We start from the raw sequence: 15,353 nt of genomic DNA on the forward strand, positions 1-15,353 counted from the left end.
TTCAAGGTGCTGGGCCTGTGATTATTTGATTACTTCAAACAGGAGATAAAGTTGTCTAAAATGAGTTTAGTGGTAGTTCAGGACAAGTGTATTACACTAAGGTGCCTGGTCCACATATTCAGGATCATTATATTTAAAGTGAAAACAAATCAAGGTCAAGACATGCAAAATACAATTAAAATAATTTGCTTCCAGACTAACTCTAAAGATGTTAATCATCTTTTCCGTGCTTCATGATGTCCATACACAGAATCTTAATGTTAGGTGGAAAGCATTGTTAAGAAAAACCTCATTGGTACATCATTTGTATGGTCCCCTCAAGAGGCTTGTGGTCTAGTGCGTTTATGTGAAGTTTCACTGTTTCACAGTTAGGCTTGGATCAATCCAAAAGATGAAATAATAGATCTCTATAAAAGAAGTTTAGAGTAAAATCAATCAGCTCTGGTCAATGCATCCCCAGATTTTGTTTTTTTCGTAATTGTTTCTGAGTTAGCAATTGTGAGAAGATGTCACATTGTTGCAGTCTGACTGCTCTTGACAGTAGGGCACTGTGGGAGACAGGATCAAGGAATTTTTGCCCAGATCTAACTAGTAAAAACTTGATAGTAACAGTACAATAACAAACTGAAAGATGTTTCCTTTGCTAGGATTAATATTTACCAACATCATATATGAAATGTATTTTTCTGTTTAGATATTTCAAATCTGAGTTTGTACCAGAATGAAAATGAACAGGAAATTGAGGCTATGAATTGTTTTGCCTGAACAATGACTGGCAAAATTATTTTGCACAGAAAGGTTACAATTTAGGTTCTGAATTATAGTCAATTTTTGGCCCATTAAGTTCATAGGGTTTGGGAGAATTTCAATTCTACAAATTTCATTCTGAATTTTATACAGCAATTCTTCCAAAATCCAGAATCATGTCTGATGCTGTTTTTGCTCTGGCTAAGAAAGCAGACAATAAATTAAAAGGAAGAAATACAGCTCATTTTTTTCACCGGTGCCCTCGCCTGGTGTTACTTCCAATAGCATTCAGCTCCATAAGCATACCTTGCCTCAAGTTCTTCATTTCTGAGCCTAGACATCCATGTGGTTATTCATCCATGGATGGCCTCACAACTAAGCCCAGTTCTGTTCTCATCTGACACCCCAGGAGAGATTGCTTGTTGCCTTGTTTAAGAGGAAAGGCACTCATGCTGATTCTTCCCGTCCCTAGTCTATTTTTGCATCAACAAAATTGCAAAACACAGCTAAAATCAGCCAGTTTAAGAGAGAAAAGATAAAACTACCAGTTCCTACACCCTGGCACTAGATCAGGATTTCCCTTTGTTCATTAAGATATCTAGGGAGCCTGAGCAAATGCGTTTAGTGATTTGGGTATATAGTGTGCTTACAAGCTAGATCCAGTTACTTAATTTAACCAGGACTTTGGAACGCATGAGTGACTCATGAAACCATACTAATCTCTTTTTAAACGCCAGTTCTTTATGCTCGTGTGTTGTTATGCTGTTTCTGTTTTTTTGTTAGGGTGATACTTTAAACACAAAATATCAAGTGGATCTTGGAGATGGTTTCAAGGCAATGTATGTCAACCTCACACTGATGGATGAACCAATTCAACATAGATATGAGAAACCAGGAATCTACCGTGTCTCTGTGAAAGCAGAAAACACTGCAGGGTCTGATGAGGCCATGGTTTACATTCAAGTGAATTGTAAGTTTGCTGCAGCACAAATATATATTTAAGAGCATGATGACACCCAGTAAACTAATTTATTGGGCAGCTGTACAGATGTTTTTGCTGACACAACTGTACTTGGTCTCCACAGCACCTCTCCAAGTTGTGCATCTGGAGGCACTGCCAGTCATTCGCAGGAACCAGCGAGTGAATCTGACAGCAATAGTGCGGCCCAACAACACCAACCGCACAGTCTTCCAGTGGTGGCTGGGGGACAGCCTTGAGGTAGATGTCACATTATACATAGCCAGCTGATAATTCATGAAATACTATTTAAAACAAAAAGCACATAATTTTTTCCATGTTTTTGAACCATTTTTTGCAGCCTCGTCTTACCCTAGAAAACAGTCTCATAACCAGCTTTAGTGAGAATGGTCAGATTAAAGTCACAGTCCAAGCTTCATGTGGTAGTTCCATGGTTCAAGACTCTAAGGTGGTGAGGATATTTGGTAAGAAATCTAAAGTGTTTATTTTGGAATGTGGGCATTTATTTTTACCTAGCACCATTTGCAACTCCTTAGATACTAAAGCAGTCCACGTTCATATGCAGCAAGATACTAACAATATTTAGGCTTGTGTTGATAAATGGCAAGTATTGTTTGCATCACTCTATAAACATTTCAAGCAGGATAGAATTTACCCTTGTCCCTTTGACATTCCATGGCATTACCATCGCTAAATCTTGAACCATCTACATCCTGAGGACCAATATGGAACCGTCATATAAATACTGAGGCTAAAAAGCAGACAGAGACTAGGGGTTCTGTCAGCTACAACAACCAGCTTCTGCTGATCTACTCCAGAATCTGACACCATTCCCTGGATTATGCATCAGTCACTATGCATAGCAGGTTCCTGGTAGGATTCCCACCATTAACATCCTATAGTGGGAGCGTAGAAAATCTGAACATTAGAATGAGCATGAGGGGATCTTAAGAGGGCATCAGAACCAGAATCAGACCAACAGTCCCACTGAAAATGTCTTTTCAGACAGACAGTCTCAGCAGGAAGGAGTCTGAAAGAAGAGACTCTGCTTTAAGACTTTCTTGTCTATGAAGAAATTTCAAGGTTTTCGCTGATGATTTCTGAAGTCCATGACCATTTTATGAAAAAACGTATAGCAGGTATAGGCTATTGGCCCTTCAAGCCTGTTCTGATTTTCAGAATGATCTTTATGCCACATTCCCACTTTCTGTCCATATCCCTTGATGCCTTTTAACATCTAAAAACTTATCAATCTCTGTTGAATATATTTAATGCCTTAGCCTCCACAGCCTTCTAGTGTCATGAATTCTACAGGGTGACCACGCTTTGAGTGAAGAAACCTTTCTTGGCCTAAATGGCCGACCCATTACCCTGAGATTATTTTGCCTGGTTCTAGACTCCCCAACAAGGGGAAACACCTTCCCTACATCTAGACTGTCCAGCCCTGTCAAAACTTTATACAATTCAATCAGATCACATCTCATTCTTCTAAACTCCAGTGAATACAGATACATATAAATAATCTCTCCTCAAAAGACAGTCACTGCCATCCTAGTACCATCCTAGTGAACCTTTGCTGCACTCATTCTGTGGTAAGTATATCCTCTCTTCGGTAGGGAGGCAAAAGCTGCACACAATATTCCAAGTGAGATCTTACCCAGGTCCCGTATAACTGCAATAAGACAGCCCTACTTTTGAACTCTATCTTCTTGCATTGAAATTCAACATTACATGTGTCTTCCTAATTGCATGCTGCATCTGCCTGTTTACTTTCATTGATTGATGTACAAGGAGACCCAAATCCCTTAATACATCCACACTTCCCAGTATATCACTATTGAAATAATACTCCGCCTTCCTGTTCTTCAGACCAAAGTGTATAACTTCACATTTATCCACGATATGCTGCTCAGCTATGTGTTTGCCCACATATTCAAGTTTATCTACATTAGCCTGAAGTCTCCTTGCAACTCATAGCCCCATCTAGATTTTGTGTTGTCAGCAAATATGGAAATATTGCATTTGCCTCCCTCATCCAAGTCATTTATGTATATCGTGACTAGCAGGGTCCCAACTTCTTATCTCTGTGGTACACCACTAGTCAACTCCTGCACCTTGAAAAAAGACCTATTTATATGCATCCTCTGTTTCCGATCAGTAAACCAATTCTCAATCCATGCCAGTATATTTTCCCCAATTTCATCTTTAATTTTACCCGCTAGCCTGTTATGTGGGACTAATCAAATGCCTTCTTGAAACCTATTGCTTCTTCCTCACCTATTCTACAAGTTAAATCTTCAAAACACTCCAGAAGATTAGTTCAGCATGGATTCTTGTGCACAGTGACTCCAGAAAGTGGCAATGGGAGATAATTTAGGAGGAAATTCCTCCATGGATCTGTCCCTACTCTGTGCCTAAGCTATTAGGATGTGACAGGTGATGAGAGAGCATAGAGAGGTGGACAAAAGAACATAAGGATTAAGAAGAGGAGGAGGAGCTCATTTGGTCCTTTCAGCCTGCTCCACCTATTAGTAAGATCATGGCTTTAACTCCACACTTTGCTGTCTGCTTTCCTTCATCTTTGACTCCCTTGTAGATCAGAAACCGCTCTCACTCTACCTTGCAATATGTTCAACGACCCAGTGCTCGCTGGGGAGAGAATACCGAACATTGATTACCATCTAAGAGAAGAAACTTCTCCTTATCTCCATCTTAAATAAAAGTCACCTTTTGAAGTTTTGTCCCCCAGTATCTGGATTCTCTCAAAGGGAAACATCCTCTTAGCACCTAATACCCTCAGGATCTTTTATATTTCAATAAGATCATCTTATTCTTCTCAGCTCCAATGAATATAGGCCCAATCTGCTCAACGTTTCCTCATAACCCAACCTTTCATCCCAGGAGTCAACCAAGTCAGTTTCTCTGAACTGCCTCAAATGCAATTAAGTCCTTCTGTAAACAAAGTGGTCAAAACTGGCTACAGTGCTCAAGGTCTCGTCTCAGCAATGTGCTTACTGCTGTAGCAAAACTTCCCTACTCTTGTACTCCGTTCCCCTTGCGTTCTTAATTCCTTGCAGATTCCAGATGCAGGACTTCCAGGGATGGTGGACTGTGGAAAGCCTCACCTTCCAAAGTTTCCTTAATTTTCCGGAAGCATCCTGCCCCCAATTTCAAATGTGATTGCAGAAGAGAGTAGTTTCTAGCTACTGTTTTCATTAAATAACTCTTATTGAGCCTTTGGAAATTTACCAGTCAGTTTGGGCCTCTTTCTAAATGGAAGAATTAAAAGCTGTGGAGGCTGGTTACAACAGTTTCAAAAATGTTTTTACATTATCCGTAAATTCACTGACCCTCAGGTCCTGATAGGGAACTGCATCAAAGGCAAATGTCGGTTAGGGCATCAGCATTGTGTGCTGTAGCCTCTGACACCAATTAGCACTTGCTTGGAGCATGGCTCCCTGTGGATCAATAAATATGTTATGTATTGTCGGTGGGATAAGCGACCTAATCACTAATGAAATATTATGCTTTAAATGCATAATTAGAATTGTGAAATCATGTCCCATAAAATGTACGCAGAGGGGCTACTTCGTAGTTAGTTCTCTAGATTAAAAAGGATGAATAATCTGGATGTTTATAAATAAACTGAAAAAATTATAGCCTAAAAATGCCCCCAGTATCAATGGATGGGAAGCTATAGAGAGTGCAGACACAAATTCTTGATATACAGGTGGGTGAGTAGGTTTTAGACCTAGATCCTGTGTTTAGGAACTTGGTTCTTAAATGATGTAAATATATGTTGAAACAAATTGTTATAATACTTGAGCATAATCTCATTATAGCTGAATGACTGATTCTTTGCCAAACAAAAAGTTGACAAATTGTTTTTAAGCAGAGAGTAATCTTTAAATGTTTGTAATAAACATGGCATCAGCCTTTACTATGGTTCTAGTACAAATTCATTGATGTTTCAGATCAGTTGGAAGTGCTACCTCTTGAATTTTCTCAGAACATTGACAGTTACAATCCTAATGTACCAGAATGGAGGGAAGATATCGGACAGGTTATATCGAGGATTTTAGCAGAGGTAATTGCTAATAACTTACCTACACCAACTGGAAATCTCACACTTGAGAGCATCTCTTTCATAATTGTGCAATAAACTTTGCAGACTGTCAGGTAGATGTTCAACGTGCCAATAGCAAACTAAAATTGAAATTAAAAAACTGGCAGCTTATATAATGGGCAGTTGATTCACATTGACAACTTTATGCTCAGTTGGCAAGTTGAAAATTTACCACAATATATCCACTATCTCGATACTGTTGTTAATTGCATTCCTTCCAGGATAGCATAACCACAGAAACAATTAAATCCCACAAGTGAATGAAAATATTCTGTCTCGTTATTTTGTATGTTTAAGCCTATTTCCACCTCTCATAATCAAAGTTAATGAGAATGCCTGGAGGATTAAGTTGATAGATCATGATGTATTGAGTATTGTAATTTTTTGCTACTATGATTAGGACTATAACAATGTTAGACTAGGCCTTTCAGTTTATAGAGTTAGTCCAGGTCGCTGAATCAGAGGAGTTTGCAACATAGGAAGATGCGTGATCATTGCACTGGCTATTTGAAAGAGCTATTTACCAAATTTCATTTCCTTGCCCTGTTCTGTGTTCTTTCAAATTTTCCTGTTTCAAGATCCTTTTTCAATATTTGCCTGTACAAAACTCAAATCACATTTCTCCACAAAGATTCGGAATTTCCATTGGAGATGTTGAATTTCGTGGTTTTTCATTCAATCAGGTTTCTCATAGAATTCAATATCATTACAAATTTGACATTGTGACCTTTGATTTCCTCCTCCATGGGAACTGGAAAGATTCTGCGTTGACCCTGAGCCTTTGACCTTGCTGAAGGACAGTTATATAAACATTATGTACTCCACTTCAAAGTGGCACATTTTTTCTGCTATTTCCCTCTAATTGTTTGGGAGCCCTACTGCTCATTTGTTTACACTCCTACCCACCCCACACATTTGTTCATACTGGCATTCTTATCCCCTTCATCCATTAATTTACACAGGCCCCATTCTCCTTACTAATTGATTGTTCATTTTGTGGCCCTTCTCCTCCACCCATTAGTTCACTTTGGCCCACCATAGAGAACCAGAGACTGTCTCCTTGAGAACAAGGGATAACCACAGCTGACTAAAGACTCTGCTCCACCATCCGACCACACAAGAAAAAGTGAACCAAGAATGAAAGTCAATAGCCACCAGGAGCATCAGGGAGCAAACTACTGGAATCATGAATTCATAGTTCTGCCTGGATCACTAAGCGAGAGACCTGCAGTAATCATCTGAGAATCTCTCCAAATTTCTGATGATTTGCTGCATCTTTGACATTTTTATTAGGAGAGTGCTGCCCTTGCCACCAAAAGAGGAGAAAAAGAGGAGACTCCCGAGAGTTCTTGTTTTGGAAGAGTTGTATATGAATAGATACTCAGAATCATGCTTCCCTGCGATCTCACCCTTCACTTTTCAAACTCTCTGCTACAAACCCTCACAGAATCCTCTTGGCCAATTTCCTAAAATATAAGTCACAACATATGAACTTTATTCCATAACACTGCGTGGAGTTGCATTTAATCTGAATTATTCATCCTAGTGCATTGTCTTAGTGCCTGTCTTCCCTGTGCCTTTGTATGTCCTTGTGCTCCTAAATATGACTCCAACGTATCTTGTGATGGCTGCTGAGTTTTACTGGGGAAACACCCTGAAGCATCTCTGTGAACTCACCTTCAGACTGTCTCACTTCAGCAGACAGCAGTTGGGTGCCAGCAGTCTGAGCTGGTTGGCTGAAAGGCAATATTGAGACCAGTCATAGAACTGCAGTGCTGGAAACCTGGATGCTATCATCCTAAGAGAGGAGACCAAGGTAGTGCCCCATTCCCCCAAGGTGGAACCTCAGTCTGAACATGTGTGACACCAAATTGAGGTTGTTTGGCAACAAGCCTGGATTTTGTGCCCTTAGTCTGAACTTTCATGGCAGCTCTGAGACATTAGATGGCCTCTGCCTGTGCAGTAGTAGAATACAGGATGACAGCTACCAGACATTGTCATATTTGGGTTTACAAATGCTATCATGGAACTGACTATCACTTATACTCTGGAGAGTATGATTTACAAGCTCTCCATGTGGACATTTGCTAAATTTAAGCTGAATTTCTCCATGGTCATTGGCGAGTGACAATAGGCTTGATAGGCCTTCTGTTGAGTTTGACACCTCAATGCATACACATCAGCACTAATTGGATTTGGTACATCACCTTATCAAAGTCCTCATATAAATAGTCTCCAACAGAACGCCTCTGCTTTCTTGCCATCCATTTACCCCCAGCCTAACCAACACCCAGTTATACCCTGTGACTCAACACATGTTGATCCCAAGTTTGTACTCCCTTCTCAGATAATTACAGTGCCAGTACCTGAGGTAATGACTGCAAGTGCCAGATTGAGTGATGGTAAATCTTTAGAGAGCTGGAGTAGTTTTCTCCCTTTCACCACGTGGCAGCACAGGCTGATCAGGCGTCAATGCTTGGGTACCTGGAAGTGTAAATGCAGCCAGGGATGTCTGATTGGAAAGCAAGATACCCATGGTCATGCCATTTGCTGCTTGCATTTCATATAGGATAGTAGGATGAGTGCATTGTAGAATTGAGAATGGACTTAAAGTGGGAACACAACATAAAAGCCTGAATTATCTATGTTATGTTGGATACTATAGATTAAGTCACAGCAGGTCTCATGATGTAGAGTTTTCTTTGGTCCAGAGGGATCAGTTGATCATAAAACCATAAGATGTAGGAGCAAAGCAGACCATTCAGCCCAACTGAGACTGTTCTGCCATTCAAAGAATCATGTATATTTCAATAAGGTTGCAACTCATTCTCTTATACTCCAATGTAATTGCTCAATCTCTCAATATAAAACAATCCCTCAAAACCAGGTATCATCCAAGTGAATCTTCTCTGAACTACATCCAGTGCCAGTATTTCATTCCTTAGATAATGGGCCCAAAACCATTCACAGTATTCCAGCTGTGGTCTGACTTGTATCTTGTATATTTACAGCAAACACTCCCTACTTTTATACTTCATTTCCTTTGAAATAAAGGCTAACATTCCATTTGCCCACCCTATTACCAGCTGAACGTGTATACTATTTTTTTGTGATTTATGCACAAGGACTCCCAAATTGTAGATCTTAGGCAAGCCTGTCCCTGACTGGTTCTGACAAGCCGTCTATGATAATTGATCACCTTGTCCAGAAACAATAAAGTCAGTGGTATGTTTTAATCTCTGTGGATGATGTGCCCACTTTACCTGAACAGCTCAAAGTATGTGGTAAGCCTCAATGGCTGTAGGCCTGCTGTGGTGAACTGGAGTCTCTCAATTAAAGCTGAAAGAACTGTGGATGCTGTAAATCAGAGACAAAAGTAGAAAGTACTGGAAAAGCTCGGCAGGTCTGGTAGCATCTGTAGAGAGAATCAGAGTTAACGTTTTGGGTCGAGTGACCCTTCTTCAGAACAGACCTTTCTGAGGAAAAGTAACTTGACCCGAAACGTTAACTCTGATTTTCTCCACAGATGCTGCCAGACCTGCTGAGGTTTTCTAGCAATTTCTATGTTTGTGTCTGGAGTCTCTCAATGTTGGGCATTAGCTTTGTTACTGATGGATGAGTGACCCTAGCAGACCATTGAACAATGTGAGATGTTAGTCAGCTGGTGGGTAGGAGACAGCATTTGAAGGTGCACACATTGATTTCTCTATGTGTGCCTGGTTATTGACCTGTTTCTACCTCTGTAGCCAATTTGATGGAACCAGACTCTGGGAAGTGACTTCCCTGGGCACCTTTGTCTTGATCATGTCCTAGTCCCCTCTGGAAACATGGCATCTCTCCTCTTTCCACTTCTGTCGCTGGAACTTGCAGCACTGCATCCAAAAGCCTGATGGTTCTCTTTCTGGTCTGTTGTTCCATTACATTCCTTCTATTCAAGCCTCCCCGAGACTCTCGCTGTAGCTGCTGTACCCTAAGTGCAATTCCTGTTTAAGAGGGGTAGGATGCCTTTAAGAGGTGCGGACTGGCTTTGCATCATGCTAGCTGCATGTGCTATTGGACCCGCTATTGATCAAGAAGCTAGTGAGCAATATGTTTCACATTGGTCTGTGTACCACAGTCAAGTTGACCAAAAGGCAGCACATAGTTTGTGTTGTCCACCTGAAATGGCTCATGAACAATTTAACTGGGTATTGCAGTTCCTGCAAGGAAATCAGGCCTCATTAAATTATTCTGTCGAGCATGCGGATATGTTCCAATAGTGAGCAGGATATTTCTATCATTTAGACCAGCACCAGACAGGAGCTGAAGCTAAAGAACTATTTTCATCGGCAAGCATAGAGAAGTGCAGATTGATTCAAAAATGATTATACATATAGTTCCAACAAAACATTGTTTTGTTCTGTTAAATATTGCCACATTAGCTTTCATTTGTTACTTACCTTAATCTACCACATAAAATAAGTACTCTCTTTCCACCTTCATTTCTTGAAGTATTTTTGTATATCAGTTCATTCTGTTGTTTATGATTGTTACTGCTTTGTTTTTATTTTTAATAGCTGCTTCATTAGTCATTTTCATCGAATCTGTACATTCTGAATATTTCCCATCCCTTTCATTAACAACTTACTTGCACGCAGAAAATCTCAATGTGTGATACGTTGAAGTATTTTGCCAATGTAACAATCATTGTCTTTGCAGAAAACAGGCATGCCTGAGGACTTACTTATAACAGTGGTGAGAGTGGGTCTGCCCACCACAGCAGAACTGTATCTGCTTCCCCCATCAGAGAAACCAAAGAGGAAAAGAAGCACAACTGCTGACAAGGTACCAAATTTGACTCTTTACAGAAATGTTGGTAATATAAAGATAACTCAAACATTGGCTGAAACTATAAAATTGATCAACATATCTAACATTTGTTGACATAGCAAGATGTTCCAAACCGTTTCAAAAAAGGTGGGAATGAAGGGGTAAATGGTAAGGTAGATTGAAGAAGAAGAAGAAAAATTAACGGTGAATACTACAGATGCTGGTAATACTCAGCAGGTGAGATAGCATCTGTGGAGAGAGAAGATAAAAGCTATGACTTCAGATATAATCCTTTATTTGGAATGAAGAGAATGGTGGGAGAGATGATTGTAGTTATGGTTAAAGAGTTAGGTTTTGTGAAGCCTTTTGAAAGTAGAGAAAAGTGCAACATGATGGCAAGGTTTTGCAAGAAAATTCCAGAGTTTAAGGCTATGATTGCTGAAGAATCTACTACCAGTGAGGATTACGGGGAAAGTGTAGTGATTGTAATGAGGTCAGCCAGGTGGACCTCATAGAATATGAGTTCTCTGATTGGGGCTGTTAATCTGGTCCAATCAGGGAGCCCTGGCTGACAGATATAAACAAGAGTGTCAGACATTCTGACGCTGAGAGCTGGCTCTGAGGAAGCTGCACCAGTGTCAAGGACTTTGCTCATGTAAATAAAGGGTGACTTGGTGATGGGATACCGGCCACTGTGGCGTTATTTTCAGAAAGGAAACATATAATGCTGCAAAATTTGAAATGAAAGAGACTGCATTCTGAGATGTTAAGTTGCAGGATATGACAAGGTTAAGGATGGCGACTGGTGGAGAGCTAATGAATATGTTTTTCCCATGTAAGTATTTGTATTTGCTGATGATATTGATATTAATGCTCAGGTCTTTGTGCATCTCGAGTCATGATGTATTTGTTGGAGTATGGGCTGCCCTGTTTTGCAAGCTTGAAGTTCCAACAATTGTCTGAACCGTATTGGTCATGTGTACTGGAATTCCTTAATATGAATGATATGAAGTGCATGTGTCCTATCACTCAATATTATACTGACCATCTCTAATTGCATTGACATTTGATAATGGCTAATAAACAGAATCACTTCTAATTTAATTTCAATTGTCGTGGTACTACTCAACACAAGGACAGGACTCCTCAATATGAAGACAGAAAGAAATCTCCTGAAAGACTGTATAATAATCACCCACACTACCAAAGACACGTACATCTATAGCAGGCACATTGGTAAGGACTTAGTGAAGCAGGTCTGTCTGTGTGTTGGCTCTCGTCTAACCTTCTACAAACCATCAGGACTCAGCCAGCTCAGTTAGTAACAGACAAGGTCCTCCTATGATGAGACTTGGATCCTGTCTCCAGATTATTTATCCAGTAACATGATGACCATTTTTCATGTACTACCCATGCTAAAAACTAGCACCATTCTGGCCATGCTTGATAGATGAAATGAAATCAGCTATCTGTATTTTCCTATTGATGGATTCTACCTATATTGAGATTAATAACGTATGGATTTGCTGAAAGTTTTTCACCATTTAACAGTTGATGGCTACAATTTCAAATGGCAGAACCCGGAAGGTGACAGTCACCATCTGGCGGATGCAACAGAGAGTCTGGATCCCGACAGCATTCTTGCTGTAATGCTCCAGAACGAACTGTGCCACTAGCCAAACCATTCCAGTACAGCTACAACTCTGGCATCCACCCATCAAAGTGGAGACTTTTGAGTTATGTCTTGGGCCCAAAAAAAAACAGGACAGATCCAACCTTGGCCATAACAGCATAAGACATAGGAGCAGAAGTAGGCCTTTCAGCCCATCAGGTCCGCTCTGCCATTCATTGAGATCGTGGTTGATCTGATAATCTTCAACTCCATTTTCCTGCCTTGCTCCTGTAAGCTTTAATTCTCTTACTGAATTAAAATCTGTTTATTTCACTTCACCTGATGAAGGGGCTGCTCTCCGAAAGCTTACGTAATTTCAAATAAACCTGTTGGACTACAACCTGATGTCATGTGACTTCTGACTTTGTCCATCCCAGTCCAACACCGGCACCTCCACATCATATTTTCAGATTGAATACGGTCACTCCACATCATATTTCAGGTTGAATACAGTCACCTCCTGATGTGCATTCCTCCAGGATAGGAACGATGAGTGGCTCATTTTGCAGATTTTGTTTACTTAGTGTGAACTCCTGATTAAATCAGACACTTACCTTTTTGAGTTTATGTGTTCTAGACTAGGTCAGGCATTTTTAAGTCACGGTCTGGTGTTTGGAGGCCTCCTGCTGGATGATGTGTTTTATTCTGGCTGCTGTATTTGAAACGGCTGTTTTACTTTGCAAAGTTATTTATAACTTTAAACAAAGCTGTATCAAACAAATACCATAAATGACACAGTGGATAATACCTACACAGCTATACGAAGTACATCACAGGGCCTCCTAGCGATGTCTGTGAGGCAGCAGCTGCAGCTTTGACAGCGTGGTGGGCCCGGATCGGGATTCCCAGCACATTAGTGAGGCATTGGCAGTGGAACCAGGGACACCTGGGACATCGGCTGGACCCGGAACGAGGACTCATTGCACCCTGGAGCCTGGAATACCTTACAGAAAAAAAACAAAAATTCTGTTGATGCTGTAAATCAGAAACAAGAACAGAAATTGCTGGAAGAGCTCAGCAGGTCTGGCAGCATCTGTGGAAAGAAATCAGAGTTAACATTTCAGGTTGAGTGACCCTTCCTCAGAGCACCTTACAGGAACCTTAAGAAAACCCAGAGCTATGCTTGACAAGAGGGACTGTAAAGTTGAACATTATTTTGTATTTTTCAGCCTTTATGATTTTCTGTCGATAGAACAGAAGATGAGCTCTACTTAAGTAATTTCTTTTTATTCATTTTGTAATTCAAAATGGTGCCAGATTGTGGCGACAAAACACTTCCACTGTATTTTCCCAAATACATGTGACAATAAAATCATTCACTCGTTCACACACACACACACACATCACTTTTTGTCTCTCTCTCACTCTCACACACACAGACAAACACACAGTATATAACATAGTGGATAGCAACGATCGGTATTTCCAGACTAAAACAAGGAACTGCGGATGCTGAAGATCTGAAACAAAAACAGAAGTTACTGGAAAAACTCGGCTGGTCTAGGAGCATCTGCTTTCTCCCACAGATGCAGAGATGTTGCCATACCGCCAGTGTTTCTCCAGCAATTTCTGTTTTTGAATCAGTATTTCCAAGATGAGCTTGATTAAATAATCTTAGACATTCAGTTGGTACAGTCACAAATGATAGCTCCAAGTCTAATCACCCACAAACAGAAATTAAACGAATGCAAAAAGTACATTTAGAAACTTTGAATCTGTATTGTAACTAAACTGAACTCCTACAATTCAGGACAAAGCTTGATTTATATCCCATTTATGATGTGAAGCACCTACTTATTTCATCACTTGCACAGCCTAGCTGCAGTATGTACCATCTACAAGATACACTGCAATACTCATCAAGGTTTCTTCAATCCTCAGTGCCTAACAGAGCAACAAATACAGCAGATAGATGGGAATTCCCCTGAAAGTCACACATTTTCATTTGGAAATCTACTGCCTGCCCTTTAGGTAGCAAGATCTATATTTTGGAACTCCCTCACTAACAGTGCTATGGGAGTACCTTCAATGCACAACTTTAGCAGTTCATGAAGTCAGTTCATCACCACCTTCTCTCGGTCAACTAAGGATTGATAGTAAATTCTATCCATGCCAGCAACACCCACATCCCATGGATATATGAAATAAAGTTTTTACCACTTTTTGTTTTGTTCCTATTCCCTAGGTTAAGAGTTCAGATAAACTAAAAATATGCCCCAGCCAATTTAGTACAACAGCAGATTCAACAGTTTCGGTTTTGCTTCCTTAAGTTCCTCTACCTCTTCAATTTCATTTCCTCCTGTAAGAACTTCCTTAAAATGCCATGGTTTTACTATGTGTTTGGTTACTCTCTCTTCATGTGAATTTCTTTGGCTCGATGTCCATTTTTTGCTAGATTGCAATTTTGCACTCAAGTCACTATATTATTATCAATTGCAATTGTCACCAAGTGATTTAGGGATACATTATACTAAGTTGTTCATTCATAATGAAGAAGCTTGCAATATCTTTTAAAATATGGGAAATTGGAGGAGTAGAAGACATCCTGGGAAGGAGGCATTGGCTGGAAACTGGAATTCCCACTAGGAAAATGCCAATATCAAAATCAAGTTGTATCTGAAGCAATCAGCTAGTTAAGAGAGAACAGACGAGAAGGGTCTAGGCCCGAAACGTCAGCCTTCCTGCTCCTCTGATGCTGCTTGGCCGGCTGTGTTCATCCAGCTCTGCACCTTGTTATCTTAGAAGAGAAAGAAGAATGGGTTGAGAAACATATCAGCTATGGTTGAATGGCAGAGCAGCCTCGATCAGTCGAATAGTCTAATTCTGCTCCTTTATCTTATGATCTTGTGAAAAGAAATTCCTTCTTTATGAGGATTGTGAGTCTTTGGAACTCTTTGCCATAGAGAGCTGTGGGAATAGAGTCGTTGTGTATATTTAATGCTGAGATAGATAGATTCTTGATTGGTAGGGGAATCAGGGGTTATGGGGGAAGGGCACAAAAGTGGATGTAAGGAATGTGG

At 40.2% G+C, this 15,353-nt stretch overlaps 1 protein-coding gene across 2 annotated transcripts in view; it reads left to right on the forward strand.

Moving 5' to 3' along the window:
• LOC109912422 (sortilin-related VPS10 domain containing receptor 2) overlaps positions 1 to 15,353 on the forward strand; it is a 367,773-nt gene that overhangs the window by 323,990 nt on the left and 28,430 nt on the right. For both annotated transcript variants that reach the window (XM_048598214.1, XM_048598220.1), the window contains exons 17-21: positions 1,531 to 1,717; positions 1,833 to 1,966; positions 2,067 to 2,190; positions 5,701 to 5,813; positions 10,551 to 10,676. In XM_048598214.1, the coding sequence (XP_048454171.1) occupies positions 1,531 to 1,717; positions 1,833 to 1,966; positions 2,067 to 2,190; positions 5,701 to 5,813; positions 10,551 to 10,676 (684 nt within the window). The remainder of the gene's footprint in view (positions 1 to 1,530; positions 1,718 to 1,832; positions 1,967 to 2,066; positions 2,191 to 5,700; positions 5,814 to 10,550; positions 10,677 to 15,353) is intronic.

The sequence above is a fragment of the Rhincodon typus genome, chromosome 1, assembly GCF_021869965.1.
Source record: "Rhincodon typus isolate 14 chromosome 1, sRhiTyp1.1, whole genome shotgun sequence".
NCBI classification, from domain to species: domain Eukaryota; kingdom Metazoa; phylum Chordata; class Chondrichthyes; order Orectolobiformes; family Rhincodontidae; genus Rhincodon; species Rhincodon typus.